Genomic DNA, 25,090 nt, shown 5'->3' with positions numbered 1-25,090 from the left:
TATGGTTCTTTTGGGTCATAAGAATGCAATACAACATATTTAATGGATAAAGTCAAAGGATTATGCACTCCATCATATTATTTCCTCAACTGATCAAATGCCTACAGGATGCCTATAGGAAACTTAAACGTGGATATAATCATGCCCTTAAGAACCAACCTATTTCTAATCCTGGAGGTATAAAACCAACTTATGCCTACTAGCCACTGATAAACGTATCTTCACTGCTCTGCAATGCATTCTAAGGTATATAATATCACAAGATCATATGGAAGCAGATTCTTTAGCTAAATATGTGATTTAGCCGTACTCTATTCCTTAGGCAGAATTCTTTTTAACAGGCCTTCTTACTTCAGTTTCTTTACATGTTGGTTCCAAAGAGTTTTCTTGGCCATATAAAGCATATATTTATTGTGAAACCATGTGTTCTCTTAGTATATTGGAAGAGAATTATTTTTTTCCTAGCTATATGCTACAGTTACTCCTTGTCATTTCCCCACCCATCATCTTACAGCCAGGTACCATTTCCATATCTAAGATTTGCATATCTAAAACCACTCTTGAAATGTTGCATTTTGTTTTGCTTGCCACAATATAAAAAGATGTTGAAATTCTAGAAAGAGTGCAGAGAAGAGCAACAAAAATAACTGGGGACTGGAGGCTAAACCATATGAAGAACAGTTAGAGGAACTGGGTATGTCTAGTCTAATGAAGAGAAGGATATGAGAGAAATCTTCCAATATCAAGGGAGCTGCCACAAAGAAGAGGGGGGGTCACCTATTCTCCAAAGCACCTCAAGGCAGGGCAAGAAGTAATGGATAGAAACTAATCAAGGAGAGAACCAGCCTAGAACTAAAGAAAAAAATTCCTGACAGAACAATTAATCAGTAGAACAGCTTGCTTTCAGAACAGTCATTTGTCCAGAATGGTATGTCTCCTATTTGAACACAGGTGTACAAGAAGACCAATTCTTCCATCTTTGCTGTTCTGTTATTCTGTTATATCATAACAAGATATGATAAACATGTTTTCTTCATAATTTCTGATGTACCTGATGCCATGGAGGTTACAGTCCTCTTGAGATGGTAATTCCTGTCATTATCACAAAGAGCTGTGATTTATCTTCTGTTCTGGAAAGACTGACTAAGCTTTATAAGTCTATAGGCACCTGCAATAGTAACCCCATTTCAGTCTGTTTCTTTTATCCTTTTTGGAAAACATTTTTCAGAAGTCTGGAAAGCACTAAGTGTGACACTTAGTATGACAATGGGCACTAGACTGAGGTAAAGGATTTGGTGTATAAGAGAAGGTACTTCTTCATTCTTGCAGATGTCAAAGCTCTTCCTTTTGCTGCTACTTTTAGTGTTTCCACAAATTGAGGGGAAAGCTCTTCCTAATTCATGTTGTGTGAATTATTCCCTTCCTATTCAACATGAGTATTATCAGCCCGGAGACTTCATCATTGGTGCAATCTTTTCTCAACTCTTCATGCCAAAATTCGATCCATTATTCTTCACTGAGAATCCCCTGGCAATGGTTGAAGACATGTATACGTAAGGAAACCTTTTTTTTTTTGCCCTCTCTGACAAAATGTTTAAATAATCACCCTAAGTATTTATGAGAAACAAAGGAATGTGGAGTTACGTTTCTTAAAGAAAGACAGACTTCATCTTGTTCATATAAACAAAGCTATCAACAAATGGCCTAAATGAAGTTTTAAAAAATTAGGCAGGCAGGCAGGTCAGCAGGCCGGCAGAAATGAAGGAAGGAAGGAAGGAAGGAAGGAAGGAAGGAAGAAAGAAAGAAAGAAAGAAAGAAAGAAAGAAAGAAAGAAAGAAAGAAAGAAAGAAAGAAAGAAAGAAAGAAAGAAAGAAAGAAAGAAGTTTTGGTTAAAAATTAGTACAAATGCTTCAGAAAAGCTTGTTCTAAGTTTTGCTCTCATTTAGGACTTTGGCAGTGTCTAATTGTTCATTGCCCCTGAGGAAATGCTACTAATCATGAGAAAGTTTATTTTATAATAAGGTTGTTACTCCTTAGGCTACCATAGAATTCTTCATAGTAAGGCAATTTCCAATATTGACATAGATAATGATCTAACAGTTGTCAACAAGTCATATTTGAAAAATTAATATTGTGGCTCTTTGCAGTTTATAAAAGAATAAGTCCATTATTAGGTCTATTATTCCATTACAAATATAAGAAATTTGTTCAGGAAAAAAAATGTGGTGCAGTTTTTCAGTTGGTGGACTGCTTGCTGCTTCCATTTCATTAAAATCAGCTTCCAAGTCTGATCTATATTGTCATCATGTCCAATCCTGCCAGTCTTATAATTTCAAAAATAAGTTAGACAATTAAGGGGACAATATGAATCTTTATCTTACCACTTCTGTTTTCATAATTATTATTATGTTAAGTTTCTCTGCATAGTTCCTCACTTTGCCTTTTATTAAGCATACAAAATCTGTGCTGTATGTTCATTTTATATTCTAAAAATACATCGTCTAGGTTAAATTTTGCTGCTACACAGTATTTTCTAATGTATCCTAGCTTACCAGATAACATTTCTTTATGTAGTTAAACAACATTTAAAGAAGAATAGAATACAGTGCAGTAAAGGAACTTGTTTGATCCTTAGCCCTTTCTTCCTTCCTTCCCTCCTTCTTTCCTTCCTTCCCTCTCTCCCTCTCTCCCTCCCTTACTTCTTTCCTTCCTTCATTCCTCAGATCTCTGAGGATTTGTTTCAAAAGTACCAAATTATTTTAAAGTCTGACAATAACAATAGCACTTAGACTTATAGCAATAGCACTTAGACTTACTGTGTATACTGCTTCACAGTGCTTTACAGCTCTCTCTAAGCAGTTTACAGAGTCAACATATTGCCTCCAATAATCTGGGTCCTCATTTTACCAACCTTGGAAGGATGGACGGCTGAGTCAACCTTTAGCCCGGTGAGATTCAAACTGCCAAATTGCTGTCAGCTGGCAATCAGCAGAAGTAGCCTGCAGTACTGCATTCTAACCACTGTGCCACCAGGGCTCTTATAATAATAATAATAATGATAAAGTTGGAAGGGACCTTGGAGGTCATCTAATCCAACCCCCTGCTCAGGCAGGAAACCCTATACCATTTTGGACAAATGGCTGTCCAGTTTCTTCTTAAAAACTTCCAGTGTTGGTGCATTCACTGCTTCTGGAGGCAGATTGTTCCACTGGTTAATTGTTCTAACTGTCAGGAAGTTTCTCCTTAGTTCTAGGTTGCTTCTCTCTTTGGTTAGCTTCCACCTGTTGCTCCTTGTCCTGCCTTCAGGCGCTTTGGAAAATAGCTTGACTCCCTCTTCTTTGTGGCAGCCCCTGAGATATTGGAACACTGCTATCATGTCCCCCCTCGTCCTTCTCTTTGTTAAACTAGACATACCCAATTCCAGCAACCGTTCCTTATATAGTGCTTTACAGCACCCTAAGCAGTTTACAGAGTCAGCATATTATCCCCAACAATCTGGGGTCCTCATTTTACCAAACTTGGAAGGATGGAAGACTTAGTCAACCTTGATCCGGTCAGGATCAAAGGAATCAAACTGTTGGCAATACTGCATTTTAACCACTGCACCACCATGGCTCTAGACAACCTTTAGCTGCAACCATTTTGTTGTTTGTTATGTCCCATTATGGGTATTAAACAGGAGCGTGATTCCAGCAACTGTACAAGATTGCGTGTACATACATACAATGTTCTTCTTGTTCTAGCACAGTGCCCAAGAATTATCAGCATGTTCTGTCAATGGTGTTTGCTGTGAATGAGATCAATGAGAACCTAAAACTTTTACCAAACATCACCTTGGGGTTCCAGATCTATGAAAGTTACTTCAGTGCATGCATGGCTAATCAAAATACGCTGAACCTTGTATCTCGCCATAACAAGACTGTCCCCAATTACAAGTGTGATGTTGAAAGGAATCTGATAGCAGCCATTGGGGGCCTTGATTCTGAAATCACTCTACACATGGCCTCCATCTTAACCCTTTACAAAATTTCTCAGGTAAGATGGGTAGAGATAATGAAGATTTTTATCAGTAAAATGAAAATAACAGTGTGAAAATAAAAGTCCACTTGAGAGAAACCAGAATGTAATAAGTTGAAAATAATATTATTATGGCAATTCAATTTCATTTGTTCACTTGAGGGGGAGATTCAAAAGAGATTGAAAAATAGAAAATGTTTTGGTATTTAGCTGAAGAATAAGCCCTTTTAAACTGATGTTGATGCTGTGAAGATGTTAACCCACTTTGCTCCATAGAAATTGCAAAAGAGTCCTAATTGTTGCAACAATCCAGTTTGAGGTGTGTGAGTCATTCACCCTTGGAAGCTCTCAATGAATTTTGTTAGCTCTCAAAAACTGAACAGAGTTGGACTTTGTCAAGACTTAGGTGGGAAATTATGCAAGAACTGTAGGCTTCTTTGGGAAATTGTATCTATCCAACACAATCTTTCTATCTCACTATCTACCTATCAAACTCTTGGAAAAATGCAAAAATAAAGCTCCTTTCTTTTCCTTCCCTTTCCTTTCCTTTTCCCTTTCCCTTTCCCTTCCTTATTTTTGTTAGTTTGCAAAAGTGATAATCAGAAGCATTTGAATGGTGTAATCTTCAGGTAAGGACACTAATAATTAATATAGCAACAAATAACCAGTGGAAGAGTTCGCCTTCAGAAGTTGTGGCTGCTTCATCAATGCAGATTTTTAAAAAGAGACGGGACACGAAATGGTAGAGAGTCTCCTGCTTGTGAAGGGGGTTGGACTAGAAGACCTCCAAAGTCCCTTCCAGCTCTGTTCTATTCTATTCCTGTCTTTCCAAGCATGTTTGGTAGAGATGGGGGAAAACAATGCCTAATCTTGAGATATATATTGTATTATATATAATGATTTCCCCTGCTATTTCATATACAATATCACAGTATAGACGTCTTTATTTGCTTTTACAAAAATAGTTTCTATATAAAGGTGTACAGTATTTAGCAAACAAAGATGCTTCAGATTCAGCCTGACTACCCTTGCTGAACTGTGGGTTGCTTCTTAAGGAAACTTAAGGAAAAATGTTGGACTCTCTTCAGTGCAAAAATGTTGGACTCTCTTCAGTGCAAGTCCAACATCTTACATCAGATTGCCTTCATTGAATTTCTTCAAAAATGTGTAGAATTCTTGAAAGTAAGGAAAATAATCTTTAGGTGTCAAACAAATGCATGAAATTCACTAACCAAAGGATGAAAATCTCTCTAATCTCCTCTAGGTCACCTATAGCTTCTTTTCTCCAGCAGTAAGAGAAAAAAATCAATTTGCTTTCTTATACCAGATGACTCCTAGTGAAACTTTTCAGTTGAATGGACTTGTCCAGCTTCTGTTATATTTTCAATGGAAATGGGTTGGGATCATTGCCCTAGGAGATGAGAAAGGAGAAATATTTGTGCAAATCTTATCATATCTGCTTTTTGAGAAAGAAATCTGTATAGCCTTCACAGAAAGAACACCTAGTCATGAGTATTTTTTTCAGATAGATAAACTGATCAGTCAATTAAAGAATATAGTTCTATCTCTCCATCAGTCAAATGCCAGTGTAGTTGTTGCAAAGGCAGATACACATGCCATGTTGGATATTCATTGGTTGGAGTTTGTGGTTAACAATTTCAAATTACAGCCTATTGACAAAGTGTGGGTTGTCACAGCTCCTTGGGATTTCTCATCTGAAACATTTCACAGACAGATAAGTATACAGATCTTCCATGGAGCCTTATCATTTGCAATTCATTCCAAGGAGATGAGAGATTTCCAAAATTTCCTTCATAAATTGAATCCACGTTCTGAAGCGGATGGCTTTGTCAAGCTTTTCTGGGAACAAGCATTTGACTGTGTATTTGAAGATGCAGGTGCAGGGGAGAATCAGCTGACATCCTGCACTGGAAATGAGCAGCTGGAGAACATTCCTGGACCTCTTTTTGAAATGCAGATGACGGGTCAAAGCTACAGCATCTACAATGCAATCTATGCTGTGGCTCATGCTTTCCATGCTATGGATTCATCCAAAATTAAACACAGATTGGGGATTGTTGAGTCTTCAAAACTACAACATTTTCAGGTAATGTTCTTCACATTAAACAAGCCTACTCTTTTATGAATGGATAGCAATCTAGAGCTGTAGGATATAGAATATGTGCCATTCCTACCAAAGTAACTAGGGCAGGGTTATTGAGGGTCTCTTGGACTGCAAGGAGATCAAATCAGTCAATCCTAAAGGAAATCAACTCTAATAGTTCCTTGGAAGGACAGATACTGAAGATGAAGCTCAAATACTTTGGTCACCAAATGAGAAGAGAGGACTCATTAGAAAAGACTCTAATATTGAGGAAAAATGGAAGGAAAAGGAAGAAGAGGACGGCAGAGCATGAGATGATTAGATAGTGTCATTGACACAATGAACATGGATTTGGGCAAACTCCAGGAGATAGTGGAGGACAGGGAAATCTGATATACTATTGTCCATGGGGCTGTGAAGAGTTGGTCACAACTCTTGGTGACTGAACAACAACAAGCAAACACACAGTGAGGAATGCATCTTGAATGGAATGGCCTGACACAGCTGCTTAGGAGACAAAAAGAAACCTTTGGGGTGAAATTGATTAGGATCATGCCAATTTCAGACAGCTAATAATTAATTAATCAAGGTCAAGGGGTTAGGACCTTTAGGGAAGCATAGCCTGCACAGCAAAGAAAAGCAGTTGAGGAAGTGTTTTCCTCCTGCAAGAGAGGAAAATCTGGAGTTAGGCAATCAGACACAGGACAGGTATGTGCATTCTGGACTTGGAATGAGATATTAATTGAGGATTATGCTACTCTACCACTAGCTTGCTGCTTAACAGATTTCAGACTGAAAAGACAGAACTGGTTTTGGAGCTGTTGGGTAGTCATCTAAACTTGTGTACCAGTTTTCAATTGCTCACATTGCTAATTTTAATTATTATAGCTATTTATCTCCATTGTTCTTTTAAATTGTAAATCTAACTGTTTTAGTGCCTTGAGTTTTAGTGGGTGCATATATTGCAAACTGTTGAGATGTTTTGAGAATGGGTGGTATATATAGTTCAGAAACAAACAGATAAATACAATTTTGTGAAACCTATCCTTGGTTTTCGTCACCTAAAGATCCACCCTTTTCTGAAGGAAATCTCATTTAACAACTCTGCTGGAGACACCTTGTTTTTTAATGCGAATGGTGAATTAGTAGGTGGATTTGATATTATCAACTGGATAACTTTTCCAAATCAATCTTTCTTAAAAGTGAAAGTCGGGAAAATGGATCCTCAAGCTTCATGGGACAAACAGTTGTCTATTAATGAGAAGATTATCACCTGGCATTATACATTTGGAGAGGTAGGACTAAACACCAAGATATAAAGTTTATATATTAACTAAAGCTCATGCATGACTGGGTCCCATTCATTCTCATTAAGGGTAACAGTCATCTAAGGGAATTGTAAGGAACATATTTCTCCATTTCATAATTTCTTGCAGCTCTCCTCTGATTGGTTAGGTCAAATAACAAAATATCAATACAGAACTAAATGATGAACAGAAGAGACACTGAGGTAAATGAAGATCAAGAAGGGGCACAAAAGAAGTAGCTTGTCTTAGATACAAGTAAATGTGGAGGAAATATGTTGTAAATCATCAGGTTAAAGAACCAGAGATAGCACTTGAATATCCAATTGAATTCAATCCTTTATTTGCTTAAGCCTAATAGAGAGAATCTTATCAAACTAGAGCTGCATTGAAACATTTGTAAAGAAAAAACAACAAGAACGTTCAGTTGCCTTTTGGAAAAAAGCACCTTTGGGACAAAGAAAGTCCATACATTTCTCAATAAGTAACTTTTAATGCAATAATATTATCAATCATTTCTTTTTAAAATGACATCCTCTTTCTGGCCAAACAGTGCTTCACATTTAAACTTTTCTGATATAAATTTCATTTAAGTGTATTATATCTTACTCATCCTCTTTAATAAATGATGCAAGTAGCTCTCCAATTTTATTTCTCTACAACAATCATAAGAGGTAAAACAAAAGAGATAGTGGTTCTCCAAACTTAACCAGTGACCTTCTGTCCCTCAGATTAGAACATAATCCTGGGTCTCTACAGTCCAAGTCAAACAATTTCATAATTCTACAATACTTGGTATTGGTATTATAGAATAAGACTTGGCATTCTTTTTAAAGTTAGATAAATCTAGAACAAAATGAAACCCACTCCTTATTTAGAGACCATGTTCTATTACAACAGCCAGGTTATTAAGCTTCACATGTTAAGTGAACACATGACTATGAGAGAGACAGATAAAGATCACTAGTTGTTATTATCTCATCAAGATAAAGTTCTCTTGTACAACTGTGCCAGTATTACTCTCACTCCAGCATGCATTATTTATTTTAATTTTATTTATAACATTTATTGCCCCCTCCCCCAATCTTATCATAGGGTAACTCTGGGCAGCTTGCAGTCATAAAAATATGTCTATACATATATGATTAAAACACAAATAATTAAAATCAGACATTAAAACCTAAGGACCCATGGAGAGGATGGGGGCAGACTGGGTCATTTTGCATTATGGCCAGGCACACAAAATTTGGTCATAAATGTGCTCATTGCTTAGAAAATTAATTTTTATTACTGTCATTTTTGTCAATGGCCACTAACAAAAATAGTTACTAAACAAGGAGTGGGAATCAAGACAAAGTGATATGTAATTTAAAACTTTCTCATCCATTGTATATGTAAGTTGGAAAGTCAAAGATCCAGCAGGTTCTGGTTTGAGATGCTGGCCAATTATAATGAGTGTACATAGTTTTTCTAAATGTTCTAGATTTAGAAAAAATGGAGTTGAGGAAAGAGAGATTCTTGGGACAGTGTCCCAAAAGCATGCATTAGTTTTCGAAAGGCAGAATCAGTAGCATTGCTAGTTGAAAAGAACTGTGGTGGTGTAGTGGTTAGAATGCAGTATTGCAGGCTAACTCTGCCCACAACTTGGAGTTCAATCCTGATAGGGCTCAAGGTTGATTCAGCTTTCAATCCTTCTGAAGTCAGTAAAAGTAGCAGCTAGATTGTTGAGGGCAATATACTGGTACTGTAAACCTCCCAAAGAGTGCTGTAGAGCACTATGAACCATTGTATGAATGTAAGTACTATTGCTATTGTTGTTGCTATTGCTATTGAAAAATCCAGGAGGTGAAAAATGAAGGAATCTTCATGTGAGAGTGTGAACCAAACTGAACTGAACTAAACTAAAATGTGAAAAAGCAATTCAATTGCAGATTGTTGAAGACACTGGAGAGGTAGGAAGAGGCACAAAGAACAAAAGCTATGTTATAGTTTCATAACATAAACCTTCTGACTTACATGTTTGTGTCATATGTCGAGATACCAGTGTGTAAGGGTGAGGTTGTGCTGTGACATCACCATACAGGTGGCATTATTTTGTCCATCACCATGGCCTGTTGTGGAGACCTACAGTGGAAGATACAATGAAAGAGGAGCCCTTCACAGCTTGTCATAACAAAAGGTCAAGGATATCACATTTCATTTATGAGCATTTATTTGCAATTTTCTTCCTCTTGAAATCCATTCTGAAGCAACTTTGTTTTTGTTAAATGAATTTCAAAAAACCCATAGAGAATTGTTCTGCCTAGTATTATTCATGATTTTGCAAAGTAATGAACAGATATTGCTGAAAACTCTGAGAATTTACATTTATACTGTACCTATTGTATGTATCAATATAATACCAATTTCCTTACCAAGATAAAGAAGGCTAGAATCAAGTATTCAATGAGTGTTGCTTCTATCCATGGCATCTGATAAAATTCAAAATCAATATCTACACTCTAGGAGCTAAGGATAACTTCTTCCTTAGCAACATAAAAACATCCTGAAGTCCATGATATCATAATTTGAGTGCAATACCCCATTGAGACTTAACTAAATAACAAATGTGGCTAAAATGGATTCTTCTTTTCCATGGGCAGGTTGTGCCCTTGTCCCTGTGTAACCACCGCTGCCTCCCAGGCTATAGCAGACAAAGCAAAGAAGGGGAACCATTTTGCTGCTATGGTTGTGCTGAATGTCCATCAGGAAAGATTTCCAATCAGACAGGTAGAGAACACCATACTATAAACTACAAATGAAACATTTATATCACTAATTTAGTTTTATTGTACAGCAGAATACAGAACACTTCTCACTTATTAATATTCATGAAAACACAAGCTAGGTCACTAAGGAAATAGCAGTAAAAAGAGGAGTTAGACAGGGATGTGTATTGTCTTATTTATTATGTAATCTCATTGGTTCTTGCTTAAGTGATTCTATTTTTCATCCTCCCAAATTTATTTATTTATGTATGCACTTATCCAAATTATGTAGCTCTGGATAGGGTACAAAAGACAAAAGTATCTGAAATAATTAGAACAGAATAACATAACACATTAAAATATATGAAGCAATAAAATGATAAAGAAAAGAAAACTTCTACAACTCACACATTGGGAATCCCACTAAACGTGATCCCCAAACCTGGGGAGAAAGCCACATCTTAACCACCTAAAGACCTACAAGGTTGGAACCAACTGTTCATCCAGTTAGTTCTGTGGAAATTTCATACTGACTCATTATGATAATTTGATGTGATTGTTGCCAATTATATAATGTGCTTCCTTGGTGTGTGACATCATCATGGTTTCATCTAAGCAGGGTTGGCATAGCGCACCAGGCTACTTTCATTTTGTGGTTGAATGTGCCCTGTAACCAGAGCCAACAAGACAATAGAACACTGAGAGGATGAAACAATTGCTGCCTAAAATGATAAATGTTTTCACATTTTCTATCCAGTCATCCCGACTCTACCAGGAATAGGGACTAAATGTAAAAAGGGAGTCTTCTTTTTTTTAACAAGAGCTCCTATCTCAACTGTCCTTTAATTTGGATTCTGATTAGTAGAATTTCTATGCCATAGAAATCTTTAAAACTGTAGCCCAAAGCTTAAAGGGTTGGGATGGTTTTTCAATGAAAAATGGATTAGTGTTTTGTTTTGTGTTTTTAATGAATCAACTAGCTACCTAACTAGTGTGCAAGCAAATTATTCACTAGAAAACAGTTTGGGAATTTCAGGAAAAGCTCATCAAAAGGATTCTGCCTGCAAGGAGCCTAGCTTTTGTCCTAAACAAAAGGAGTATTTTGGAATTACCGTAATTATTAATCACATTGTATTAGAATTAACTATTTTGCATTATACCATGAGAAAATCTAGATCAGATCTACAAGGCTGTCAGCCACTTCTCATGTATTTTATGTCTCCTCTGTTTTTCTCCCTTTCTCCAAGATATGAATGACTGCTTCAAATGCCCTGAAGATCAATATCCTAACAAAGAAAAAAATCAATGCCTTTCCAAGGAAGTAAATTACCTGAGTTATCTTGATCCTCTAGGCATAGGTTTGTCTGTTGTGGCTCTTGCTCTTTCTACAACCACAGTCTTGGTGCTTGGAGTCTTTATTAAGCACCAGAAGACTCCCATTGTCAAAGCTAACAACCAAATTCTCACTTACGTTCTCCTTATTTCACTCCTTCTCTGCTTTCTCTGTTCTCTGTTGTTCATCGGCTGCCCCCAGCTACTGACTTGCCTTTTCCGACAAACTACATTTGGGATCATCTTCTCAGTGGCTGTTTCTTCTGTCCTGGCCAAAACAATCATAGTGGTTCTTGCTTTCATGGCTACTAAACCAGGAGCTGGAATAAGGAAATGGGTAGGGAAAAGATTTGCGTTTGCTATTGTTTTGTGTGGCTCGCTTATTCAAACATGTATTTGTGTGATATGGCTGGGTACTGATCCTCCATTTCTAGATTTAGATATGACAACTCTACCTGAAGAAATTGTAGTGGAATGTAATGAAGGATCAGGCAACATGTTTTATTATATTCTGGGCTACATGGGTTTTCTGGCTATCATTAGCTTCATGGTAGCTTTCTTTGCTCGGAAATTGCCAGACACATTTAACGAAGCCAAATTTATCACCTTCAGCATGTTGGTCTTTTGCAGCGTCTGGTTGTCATTTGTCCCTACTTATCTAAGTACCAAAGGGAAATACATAGTGGCTGTGGAGATCTTCTCCATCCTGGTTTCTAGCACTGGATTACTGGGTTGCATCTTTGCTCCAAAATGTTATATCATCATTTTGAGGCCTGATCTTAATAGCAAAGGACAATTAATAAGAAATAACAAAAAGGAAAATAGCTTTTGAAAGATCTGTACTTGTATAGAATGGTGAGGCAAAGCTCAATACAATCTGAGAAGTTAATACAAAGCTTGTCCTAATGCTGTGAATAAAAATGATTCTCTGCATCTTGTAGAACCTATAATGATCCTTCACATTTTCAAAGAAAATAATATGCTTTCTCTAACTCTAGATTCACTTTTATCCTCCATTTCATACTGTGTATCCTCCCATTAAAAGAGTTTAATTATAAGTTCTGTTTATTATGACTGGTACAGTTAGGAACACTGCTAACCATGGCTTAAAGTTAAAACCCACAATATGGGGAAACCCAAATACATTTTGTTGTAATTCATATAGTAAAAATATATAATGTACAATGGGCAAAGAACAATCCTTCTCAGGGTCTGGGGAAGTTTCCTGATGAGAAAAAAATGTTTGGGTGTCTAGAGCCTGCAGAATTCTGAGATTTGAAGACCACACATCTTAAAATTGATAAGGTTGAGAAACACTGGACTCAAAATTTTCACTCTAGACTCCTTCATGTAAAGCCATAAGAAGCTAACATATTTCAACCTGCCTGAATTCTTGGCAAACCTGCTTCACAAAGTGAGGGTGTGAAAAATGGAGAAAAAAATCATTTATCAAAATAAAAATGGGTGATTTATTTATATCTAAAATGGAAAGTATTAGCAAAAAAAGGGATCCCATGTTGCCTCTCCCATCCAAGTATTTTTAGATGCTTTAAAATAATTTTATGGTTCTTTGGGGTCATGCTACAAACTATGTTAAATACTGAAGAGTACAATACAAGATATTTAATGGATAAAGTCAAAGGACTATGCACTCCATCAAAGGGATGCCTACTGGAACCTTAAAAATGTATATGCCCATGTCCTTAAGAACCAAACTCTCTCTAGTACTGGAGGTATGATACCAGCCTTATGTCTAGTAACCATTGATCTCCATTCTCTGCATGGCGTTCTAAGATACTGGTCATTACAAGTTCATATGGAAGCAGATTCTATAGCTGAATATGTGAATTATTTAGCAATAGTCAATTCCTTAGGCAGAATTCTCTCAAATAGACCTTGTTATTTTAGTGTTTTTTAAAAAGTGATGGAGTCAAAGAGCTTTGTTGGCCATGTAAAACAGGGTTCCCCAACCTATGGGCCGCCATCCGGTACCAGTCCATGGCCTGGTGTACACGCATTCCCCCCCACTCATGCTAGCGCTGCTGCGAGGGAACTAGCTTCCACATGGGTGCTAATGGTCCCATTTGCACATGCACTAGTGGCCCCGTTTATGCATGTGTGCTGGTGCTAGTGGCCCCATTTGTGTATGCACAGGGGCACTAGTGCCGCTGCCAGTATTGGGTGGGAGGGCTAACGCCACCATCAGCGTTGCGCAGGTCCTAGCGGCCCATTTGCACATGCACATGGGATGCTAGTGCACCACAGGCGCATGTGGCTCCATTTGCACAGGTGCACAGGCACTAGTGCCACTGGGGTGTGAGCAGCCTGTTTATGCATGCACAGGCACACATAAATTTTCCTACTCTTCCCTTTCCTTCCAGGCCTCCAAATGGAAATGTTTAGGGACCTCTGATGTAAAACATATATTTACTGTGAAACTATGTGTCCTCTTACCATATTGGAACATAGTTACTTTTTTCTTAGCTATATCCTATAGTTATTCCATGTTATTCCCCCACCCATCATGTTAAATCCAGATATGATTTCCATGTCTAAGATACTATAGCAAGATATGATAAACATGTTTTCTTCATCATTTCTGATGCACCTGATGCCATGGAGGTTATAATCTTCTTGAGATGGTAACTCCTGTCATTATCACAAAGAGCTGTGATTTATCTTCTATTCTGGAAAGACTGACTGAGCTTTATAAGTCTATAGGCACCTGCAATAGTAACCCCATTTCAGTCTGTTTCTTTTATCCTTTTCTGAAGACATTGTGCAGAAGTCTGGAAAACGTTAAGTGTGGCTCTTAGTATGATGCTGGCTTTTAGATTGAGGTAAAGGATTTGGTGTTAAGAGAAGGTACTTCTTCATCCTTTCAGATGTCAAAACTCTTCTTTTGGCTACTCTTAGTGTTTCCACAGATTGAGGGGAAACCAATTCCTAATTCATGTTGTGTGAATTATTCCCTTCCTATTCAACATGAGTATTATCAGCTCGGAGACTTCATCATTGGTGCAATCTTTTCTCTACTCTTCATGCCAAAATTCAATCCATTATCCTTCACTGAGAATCCACTGACAATGGTTGAAGACATGTATACGTAAGGAAACCTTTTTTTTTCCTTTCTGATAAAAAGGACTAAAGTTTGAATAATCACCCTAAGTAGATATGAGAAACAAAGAAATGTGGTGTTATGCTTTTTAATAGAAGACAAAGCTCATCTTGTTCATATAAACAAAGCCATCAACAAATATAAGCCTGGCCTAATGAAGTTTTTTAAAAAATCACTTTTTTCAGGAAGGAAGGAAGTAAAGGAGGGAGGGAGGGAGGAAGGGAGGAAGGGTGCATCAAAGTAAAAAAGCATTCATCCTCTTCCCCTGTCTCTTGTAGCTAACAAAGTGAGAAAGAGCCTGTGGCCTAGGGGCTAACACATCTGCCTAACATGCAGACAGCCCAGGTTCGAATCTCAGAAGGGTATGTCTGGCTGATGAAAACTAAATAAAGTTTGAAATAGCTATCCCAGTACTCCCTTAATTCTNAGGACACTTCCAATTTTACGCGGGAGAGAACCCGAATGACCAAAGACCTACATACAAACACCCGCGAAAACCTCAGAAAACATATATATATATATATATATATATATATATATATATATATATATATATATATATATATATATATATATATATATATATATATATATATATATATATATATATATATATATATATATATTCTGTTGTCCAAGGCTTTCATCCTCCATTTTCTCATACTTCCATGATAGCTTGTCCTGAAAGCTTCTTTAAAATTTTGAAAATATATTTATACCACTTCTGTTTTCACAATGACTTTTATTTTTATCTATAGTTTCTCACATTGCCTTTTATATAATATATAAATTAAGCATTCAAAAACATCTTATATTCTAAAAATAGAATATCCTTTAGGTTAATTCTTGCTGCTATACTGTATTTTCTAATGTATCCTAGCTGACTGGACATTCCTTCATTTAGTTAAATAACATCTGAGGAGGAATAGAATGCAGTGCAGTAAGGGAACTCATTTGATCCTTAGCACATCTTCCTTCCTTCCTTCCTTCCTTCCTTCCTTCCTTCCTTCCTTCCTTCCTTCCTTCCTTCCTTCCTTCCTTCCTTCCTTCCTTCCTTCCATCAGAATTCTGCCCATACAACTCTAAATATATATTTCAAAACTACAAAATTATTTTAAAGTACAACAACCTCTAGCTGCAACCATTTTGTTATAAGTTATGTATACCCATTATGGGTGTTAAACAGGAGCATGCTTCCAGCAACTGTACAAGATTGTGTGTGCATACATACAATGTTCTTCTTGTTCTAGCACAGTGCCCAAGAATTATCAGCATGTTCTGTCAATGGTGTTTGCTGTCAATGAGATCAATGAAAACCTAAAACTTTTACCCAACATCACCTTGGGGTTCCAGATCTATGACAGTTACTTCAGTGCACGCATGGCTAATCAAAATACGCTGAACCTTGTATCTCGCCATAACAAGACTGTCCCCAATTACAAGTGTGATGTTGAAAGGAATCTGATAGCAGCCATTGGGGGCCTTGATTCTGAAATCACTTTACATATGGCCTCCATCTTAACTCTCTACAAAATTTCCCAGGTAAGATGGTAGAGATAATGAAAGTTTCTATCAGTAAAATGAAAATAACCAGTGTGAAAATAAAAAGTCCACTTGAGAGAAACCAGAGTGTAATAAGTTGAAAATAATATTATTATGGTAATTCAAATTTATTTGTTTGTTCACTTGACAGGGAGATTTAAGAGAGATTGAAAAATAGAAAACATTCCGCCTTGGAAGCGCTCAGTGAATTTTGTTAGCTTTCAAAAGCCAAACAGAGTTGGACTTTGTTAAGACATGAGTGGAAAATTGTCAAATATGCAAGGGTTGTAAACTACTTTGGGAAATTGTATCCATCCAACACTCTCTTTTTATCTCACTATCTAGCTACCTATCAAACTCTTGGAAAAAAATGCAATAATAAAGCTGGTGTGCCAGCTAAAAACTAGAGTCACTTACTCCTGGCAGCACTCAGTGAATTTTGTTAGCTCTCAAAAGCTAAACAGAGCTGGACCTTGTCAAGACTTAGGTGGGAAACTGTCAAAGTAAGCAAGAATTGCAGGCTACTTTGGGAAATTGTATGTATCCATCTATCCCTCTTTCTATTTCACTATTTACCTATCAAACTTGTGAAATGAGAAAATGACAAGACTTCCTTCCTTCCTTTCCATGCCATGCCATGCCATGCTATGCCATGCCATGCCATTTCACTCCATTCCATTTTTGATAGTTTACGAAAGTGATGATCAGGAACATTTGAATGGCATCTTTAGGCAAGAATACTAAACATTAATATGATATCTTTCCAGCAAATTTGGTAGAGATTGGGAAAACAATGCCTAATCTTACAAAATATATTATACAATATATAATGGTCTCCCCTGAGATTCCAGGTACAATACAACAGTATAGATTTTTTTTCTTTGCCTTTACAAAAATAGTTTCTATATAAAAGTGTGCAATATTGGATTCGAAGAAAACAGGATGTTTCAGATTCAGCATGACCATCCTTGCTGACTGGTGGGTTGCTCCTTAAGGAAACATGTTAAGATCTGAATATAGTAACTTCTATTCATATGTCTTTTAAATGATAAAATTCACTATCATGAGTTGTAAGATTACTCACCATCATTAAGGGATTAGCTAAGCTGATGAACAATATCTACTACTAAGTGCTTCTTGTCCTGATGGCTACAGAGATAATATATGTATCTGAACACAACTAACTATGGAACACAAGCTAGAGTTGCTGTGGCAATGCACCTGAATTTTCTTCTAGAAAATGAGGAACTACGTGAGCCTGGAATGGGTGGGAACAAAACTTGGTTTCCATTTTACAATTTTCAAAATTTGGGCTGAGTTTTTAGAATAGAGTAGAGAAGAATAAAGTAGAGTAGAGTGTAAAACAGAACAGAGAATAGAATAGAATAGAATAGAATAGAATAGAATAGAATAGAATAGAATAGAATAGAATAGAATCTTTATTTGGCTAAGTGTGATGACACCCACAAAGAATTTTGTCTCCAGTGCAGAAGCTCTCAGTTTAAAAGGGATGCATTGAGACTTGGAGATACTTAAAACATCTAATTCACCCCTTAAATCTTAAACCACCTGAAATCGCACTCAAATGACATCAGCTCATACCATCAGCTCATACCATGCCAACTCTGGATAGCCCTCAGATCAACTGGAAGTATTCAGCTATTTCATGGGACTTAACAAGATCCAGCATTGATCTTTCTCTAATAACATAATATAAAATCCCCTTGAAAGGAGATTAGAATTTCAGAATTCTGGAGATTAAAATGATTTAAAAGGAAAAAGAAAATTGAAAGAAACTGGTAAATCTAGTAGGGAAAACAAGTCTGAGATCCCCCTAAGTGAAACAAATTCTATTGTTCTCATTCCTCTTCCATTTTGGAACTACATATTAAAGAAACTTTTTTGATACAAGGTCTTTTGGTCCAATGCTCAGTTAAAATAGGAATAAAAGTTTAAAATGGGATGACATTCTGCGTGCATTGTTGACTATATATTCCACCTTTTCTAGAATTTCACATTTCTAACCTTCCCACCCCTAGTACCAACCCTGTAAAGTAGATTGACTAAAAAGAACAATTGTCCCAAAGTTACCAATAAATGTTGATTACTGATGAGGAATTAGAACCTAGATCTCTTCACTACCAGTCCAACATCATATGATACATCATATTGTCTTCATTGCCTTTCTTTAAAAATGTCTGAAATTCTTGAAAATGAGATAAATATATATATAGGTATCAAACAAATGGATAAACTCTGCTAACCCAATGATGAAAATCTCTCTAATCTTTTCTAGGTCACCTATAACTTCTTTTCTCCAGCAGTAAGAGAAAAATATCAACTTGCTTTCATATACCAGATGACTCCTAGTGAAACTTATCAGTTGAATGGACTTGTCCAGCTTCTGTTGCATTTTCAGTGGAAAATGGGTTGGGATCATTGCCCTAGGAGATGAGAAAGGGGAAATATTTGTGCAGACCTTAACACATCTGCTTTTTGAGAGAGAGATCTGTATAGCCTTCACAGAGAGAACACATAAACATGAGTATTTTTTTCACCTGGATAAACTGGTCAATCAATTAAAGAATATAGTTCTATCTCTCCATAAGTCAAATGCCAGTGTAGTTATTGCAAAGGCAGATACACACGCCATGTTGGCTATTCATTGGTTAGAGTTCATGGTTGACAATTTTGAATTACATCCTGTTGACAAAGTGTGGATTGTGACTGCTCCTTGGGATTTCTCATCTGAAACATATCACAGACATATAAGTATACAGATCTTCCATGGAGCCTTATCATTTGCAATTCATTCTAAGGAAGTGAAGGATTTCCAAAATTTCCTTCAGTATTTGAATCCACGTTCTGAAGCGGATGGCTTTGTCAAGCTTTTCTGGGAACAAGCATTTGTCTGTGTATTTGAAGATGCAGGTGCAGGGGAGAATCAACTGACATCCTGCACTGGAAATGAGCAGCTGGAGAACATTCCTGGACCTCATTTTGAAATGCAGATGACTAGTCAAAGCTACAGCATCTACAATGCAATCTATGCTGTGGCTCATGCTTTCCATGCTATATATTCATCCAGAAGTAAATACAGATTGGGGATTGATGAACACTATGTTGAGTCTTCAAAATTACAACATTTTCAGGTAATGTCCTTCACATTAAGCAAGCCTACCTTTTTAATGAGTAGATAGCAATTTAGGATGTAGAATATGTGTTATTCCTACCAAGTAGGACTGTGGTTCAGTCATTAAACTCTAAGTCATTATACAAAAAGCAGTTGAATATACACCTGTTCATTCGAGTACGGACAAACTACCCAAACTGAAAGGGATAATTTTTTCCCATCTACTGTTTCTCTGCAACATCTTTTCCTTCAAAGTTAGTTTCCTTCATGAGGTTATAGTGGGATGAAAAGTAATTAAATCTAAAATAAATAATTTGCATTCCTAGCATAGGCACCTACAACAATCTGCAAATGCCATCAAATGACAATATATGGGTCCCAATGTCATCATACTTCTTAACCTTTGTCCCATACTTCTTAATTTGTGTCATGACTTGGCGGATAATAGACAATTTGGCACAGATAGGCCAAATAGTAGACACAGATAGTAAGTCATTCCAATGGAACAGAGATGAATAATTTAATGATTCTACCCCTTTTCAGAGGCCTTGTCAGCAGTTAGATCTTGAAGAAGAGATTCAGTCTCTCAGAGAATCTAGTTTTACTCCTCAATAAGGCCTGGCTGATACAAAATAAACAGAGTGAATCCACTATTCGATCATGGATGAGAAATAAACTTGTGTATGAAACCTGAAACATGTAGGCACTCTACCACTAGCTTGCTACTTAACAGTTTTCAGACTCAGAGGACAGAACTGGTTTTGGAGCTGTTGTTGAATCACCTAAACTTATATACCAGTCTTTAATTGCTTATATTGCTAATTTTAATTATTATTGCTACTTTTCTCCTTTGTCCTTCTGAATTATAAATTTAAGTGCCTTGATTTTCAGCGGGTACATCTATTGCACACTGTTGAGATGTTTTAAAAGTGGATGCTACTGTGGATGGTACTGTACTGTAGTTAAGAAATAAACAGGTAAATACAATTTTGTGAAACTTACCCTTGATTTTCTTTACCTAAAGATTCACCCTTTTCTGAAGGAGATCTCATTTAACAACTCTGCTGGAGACACCTTGTTTTTTAATGAGAATGATGAATTAGTAGGTAGATTTGATATTATCAACTGGATAACTTTTCCAAATCAATCTTTCTTAAAAGTGAAAGTCGGGAAAATGGATCCTCAAGCTCCATGGGACAAACAGTTGTCTATTAATGAGAAGATTATCACCTGGCATTATACATTTGGAGAGGTAGGACTAAACACCAAGATATAAATTTTGCATCTTCACTAAACCTCATGCATGTTTGAGTCACATTCATCCTCATTAAGGGTAACAGTCAGCTATGGGAATTGTAAGGAACACATTTCCCCATTTCATAAATCCTTGCAGCTCTCCTCTGATTGGTTAAGTCAAATAAGAAAATATCATTACAGAACTAAATGATGGACATAAGATACCATGAGTTGAATGAAATGCCAAGGAGGGGCACAAAACAAGTAGCTTGATAAATAAAAAGTAAATAAAAGTAAATGTGGAGCAAACAAGTTGAGATCCCCCAAACCTAGACTCAGGTTCAAGATCAGAGAGGACACAGCAATATTCAATCAAGTTCAATGCTTTATTTGCTTACATATAATAGACAGAATCTTGGCAAACTAAAGCTATTTCTAACTTATTAGATATATCATGAGAGATTCTAGCGTGAGTTTACTTACAACCTGCCTCCAAAAGCTGTGAATGCCCCAACGCTGGAAGTTTTTAAGAAGAAACTGGATAGCCATTTGTCTGAAATGGTATAGGGTTTCCTGCCTGAGCAGGAGATTGGACTACATGACCTTCAAGGTCCCTTCCAACTTTATTATTATTGTTATTGTTGTTGTTGTTGTTATTGTTGTTATTGTTGTTGTTGTTGTTGTTGTTGTTATTTACTTTAATTTCCCCTATTCAACTCAGGACTTAATCCAGGCCTCTCTCTGAGAAAACTCTGTGTTGCCAAAACTCTCCTAGCCCCCACTACTTCTTCAGGTGCACATTCCATCACATCAGTTTCCTCATGAGTCCATGGGTTATAACACTATCTTTGAACAAAATGCTTGTGAATAAATCATGTGAAAATGTAAAAGTATGATATACGATGAAGAGTTTGAACTAAAATTTGAGAGAGCCAGATTCAAATCCACTCTCAGCCATGGGTGACTTGGAGACAGACACTATCTTTCAGTTTGTCCTACTTTGCAGTGTTGTTGCTGCAGGGGGAAAAGATGATTTTGTACACCACTTTAAAGGTGGAATATAAATATAAGAAATAACAGAAAGCATTTCAAAACATCTAGTTCTTGGGGCTACAGAAAGATGTCAAAAAGATGTTAATTATATATTCAGAGGTATTAGCTGTAGATATCTCAAAACCAACGGTAGTTTAAAAAAGAGAGAGAGAGAGAGAGAGAGTAAGAAAGTCCATAATGTCCATGGGGGTTCTCAATCATCCAGGTCATGGTTATTCCAAAGAAGCTTCTTGGATGAGAAGCAAAATATTTTCAAAGAAAAAAACCAAATAAAGCCCTATTGCCTTTTGGAGAAAAAAAACACTTTTGGGACAACAAAGTCCATACATTTCTCAATAAGTAAGTTTTCAGAGATTTCTGAAAACCCTGGGAATTTATGCTGATACCTGTTTATCAATTTCCTTACCAAGTTAAAGAAGGCTAGAATGAAGTATTCAACCAGTGTTGCTTCTATCCATAGCATCTGATAGAATTCAAAACCAATACCTACAATCTGGGAGGGAAGGTTCTCATCCTCCATGGGTTAACAATATTTTGGGCACAAAATCATCCTAAAGTCCATAATACCACGATTTGAGTACAACACCACGTTGAAGCTTAACTAAATAACAAATGTGGATAAATGGATTTTTCTTTCCCATGGGTAGGTTGTGCCCTTGTCTCTGTGTAACCACCGCTGTCTTCCAGGCTATAGCAGACAAAGCAAAGAAGGGGAACCATTTTGCTGCTATGGTTGTGCTGAATGTCCATCAGGAAAGATTTCCAACCAGACAGGTAGGGAACACCATACTATAAACTACAAATAAAACATATATGTCATAAATTTAGTTTTATTGTACAGCATGATTGGAAGAGGAAGATTTACCAATACTTCCCCTGTTATGCTATACTTTTGATATGAGCTATAAGAATGTATGGTGAAAAAATGCTTCATAAATAATCAAAGTTCATTCTGCTTCTATACCTGAAAAGTTATTGCTGAATCTGGAGCTGGATGTGATCTCTCTTCCCAATTGGCCCCCATATTCAGGAATACAATTAAACAGCTGAAATGTGGGAAAGCCCCTAATTCAGATTTTATTAAGGTACATGTGAAGTAATAAAAAAATAATTTGGAATGGGGGTTTTCATTTTTCACAGCAATAGATTGTTAGCTTCACTTTTCACAGCAATAGATTGTTAGCTTCACTTGCTGTTCCATTATACCCAAAACCTGGGATTTGGTCAAAAGACATGATCCATCTAACTTTGACCAAATAGTTCATTAAGTCTGATCAACAAAATATAGGCTAAACATCTACAAGATAAATTAAGTGACTGGTTTGTATTTGAAGACACTTGGAGGGATGAACATGCTGGGTTTAGAGCAGGCCAATCAATGTTAGACCATGCTATGGTGCTACAACATCTACTTTAGGTCAGCTTTTGATACCAGATTTAGATCTAAACGGCAGTGTAAATTTGAATACCCTACAATAGACAAAAGTTTGTTTCTGCTGCTCATTAATATTCATGAAAATATAACATTGAATACCAGGTGCAATAATCAAGGATATATCACTAAAAAAAATAGCAGTAGCGAGAGGAGTTAGACAGAGATATGTATTGGGTCCAAATTTATTTATTATATAATTTTATTGGTTCTTAACTTAAGTGACTCTGCTTCTCATCCCCCCAAACTATGTAACTCTGAACAGTGTACAAAAGACAAAAATCATGAAATAATTGGAACAGAATAACATAAGACATCAAAGCATATCAAGCAATAAAATGATAAAGAAAAATGAAAACTTCTATAACTCTCACATTGGGATCCCAGAACTTGGGGGGGAAATAATATCTTATCCACCTTCCTAAAGACCTGTAGGATTGGAGTCAACCGTTTGTCCAAGTGGTGCAAATTTCATATTGACTGTCATTAAAATGACCTGGTGTGACTGTTGCAAATTATATAATTTGCTTCCTTGATGTGTGACATCATCATAGTTTATCCAAATACACTGAATTATCATGTAAGCAGAATTGGCCTAATGCACCAGGCTACTTTCATTTTGTGGATCAGTGTGCCCTGTAATCAGAGGCAATAATCAATGGAACACTGGGAGGATGAAACAACTGATAGCTAGAATGTTAAATGTTTTCACATTTTATTAATGATAGCTCCTATCTCAACTGCCCTAGAATTCAGATTCTTAGTAGAATTCATTTTTTCCTATGCAATGGAGGGTTGGAAATGCATAAAGGGTTGGCAATGTTTTTCAATGAAAACTGGATTAGTGTTTTCTTTTTTTTATTAATGTTTTCTTTTATATCAATTAGTTACCTAATTAATTAATTGCCAACTGCAACCAATTTATCCACTAAAAACCAGTTTGGGAATTTCAGGAAAAGCTCATCAGAAGGATTCCACTTGAAAGGACCCTAGGTTCTGTCCTAAATTAAAAGAATATTTTGGAATTTCCCTAATTATTAATTACATTGTATTATAACTAATAACATTGTTTCACAGTATGAGAAAATCTAGATCAAATCTACAAGGATAATAGCACCATTTTATGTCCTCTCTGTTTCTATCTCTTTCTCCAAGATATGAATGACTGCTTCAAATGCCCTGAAGATCAATATCCTAACAAAGAAAAAAATCAATGCCTTTCCAAGGAAGTAAATTACCTGAGTTATCTTGATCCTCTAGGCATAGGTTTGTCTGTTGTGGCTCTTGCTCTTTCTACAACCACAGTCTTGGTGCTTGGAATCTTTATTAAGCACCGGAAGACTCCCATTGTCAAAGCTAACAACCAAATTCTCACTTACGTTCTCCTTATTTCACTCCTTCTCTGCTTTCTCTGTTCTCTGTTGTTCATCGGCTGCCCCCAGTTACTGACTTGCCTTTTCCGACAAACTACATTTGGGATCATCTTCTCAGTGGCTGTTTCTTCTGTCCTGGCCAAAACAATCATAGTGGTTCTTGCTTTCATGGCTACTAAACCAGGAGCTGGAATAAGGAAATGGGTAGGGAAAAGATTTGCATTTGCTATTGTTTTGTGTGGCTCGCTTATTCAAACATGTATTTGTGTGATATGGCTGGGTACTGATCCTCCATTTCTAGATTTAGATATGACAACTCTGCCTGAAGAAATTGTAATGGAATGTAATGAAGGATCAGGCAACATGTTTTATTATATTCTGGGCTACATGGGTTTTCTGGCTGTCATCAGCTTCATGGTAGCTTTCTTTGCTCGGAAATTGCCAGACACATTTAACGAAGCCAAATTTATCACCTTCAGCATGTTGGTCTTTTGCAGCATCTGGTTGTCTTTTGTCCCAACTTATCTAAGTATCAAAGGGAAATACATGGTGGCTGTGGAGATCTTCTCCGTTTTGGCTTCCAGCACTGGATTACTGGGTTGCATCTTTGTTCCAAAATGTTATATCATCATTTTGAGGCCTGATCTAAACAGCAAAGGACAATTAATAAGAACCAACAAGACCGAAAATAACTTTTGA

At 36.6% G+C, this 25,090-nt stretch overlaps 2 protein-coding genes across 2 annotated transcripts; both read left to right on the top strand.

The window, feature by feature from the left end:
* Nucleotides 1-62: 62 nt before the first annotated feature.
* LOC107289425 (vomeronasal type-2 receptor 26-like) lies at nucleotides 63-12,336 on the top strand. The gene is made up of 7 exons (XM_015818183.1): nucleotides 63-177; nucleotides 1,364-1,553; nucleotides 3,744-4,035; nucleotides 5,345-6,124; nucleotides 7,189-7,416; nucleotides 10,068-10,194; nucleotides 11,420-12,336. The coding sequence occupies exons 1-7, from the start codon at nucleotides 63-65 to the stop codon at nucleotides 12,334-12,336; spliced, it is 2,649 nt and encodes an 882-aa protein (XP_015673669.1).
* A 6,479-nt stretch (nucleotides 12,337-18,815) lies between these two features.
* LOC107289424 (vomeronasal type-2 receptor 26-like) lies at nucleotides 18,816-25,090 on the top strand. The gene is made up of 4 exons (XM_015818182.1): nucleotides 18,816-19,316; nucleotides 20,322-20,549; nucleotides 22,234-22,360; nucleotides 24,174-25,090. Exons 1-4 carry the CDS (start codon nucleotides 18,816-18,818, stop codon nucleotides 25,088-25,090), a joined length of 1,773 nt encoding a protein of 590 aa, XP_015673668.1.

The sequence above is a fragment of the Protobothrops mucrosquamatus genome, unplaced genomic scaffold (genome assembly GCF_001527695.2).
Source record: "Protobothrops mucrosquamatus isolate PMUCROS unplaced genomic scaffold, P.Mucros_1.0 scaffold695, whole genome shotgun sequence".
NCBI lineage: Eukaryota > Metazoa > Chordata > Lepidosauria > Squamata > Viperidae > Protobothrops > Protobothrops mucrosquamatus.
The sequence above is the reverse complement of the archived record's forward strand: the minus strand, read 5'-3'. Positions and strand labels throughout refer to the sequence as shown.

Excerpts from the sequence above, each read along its gene's own strand:
- LOC107289425 (XM_015818183.1), top strand. The coding sequence starts at position 63 with ATGCACTCCATCATATTATTTCCTCAACTGATCAAATGCCTACAGGAT. Across the intron at positions 6,125-7,188 it reads CAAAACTACAACATTTTCAG|ATCCACCCTTTTCTGAAGGA; the intron begins GTAATGTTCTTC and ends CGTCACCTAAAG. Across the intron at positions 10,195-11,419 it reads AAAGATTTCCAATCAGACAG|ATATGAATGACTGCTTCAAA; the intron begins GTAGAGAACACC and ends CCTTTCTCCAAG.
- LOC107289424 (XM_015818182.1), top strand. The coding sequence starts at position 18,816 with ATGTTGGCTATTCATTGGTTAGAGTTCATGGTTGACAATTTTGAATTA. Across the intron at positions 19,317-20,321 it reads CAAAATTACAACATTTTCAG|ATTCACCCTTTTCTGAAGGA; the intron begins GTAATGTCCTTC and ends CTTTACCTAAAG. Across the intron at positions 22,361-24,173 it reads AAAGATTTCCAACCAGACAG|ATATGAATGACTGCTTCAAA; the intron begins GTAGGGAACACC and ends TCTTTCTCCAAG.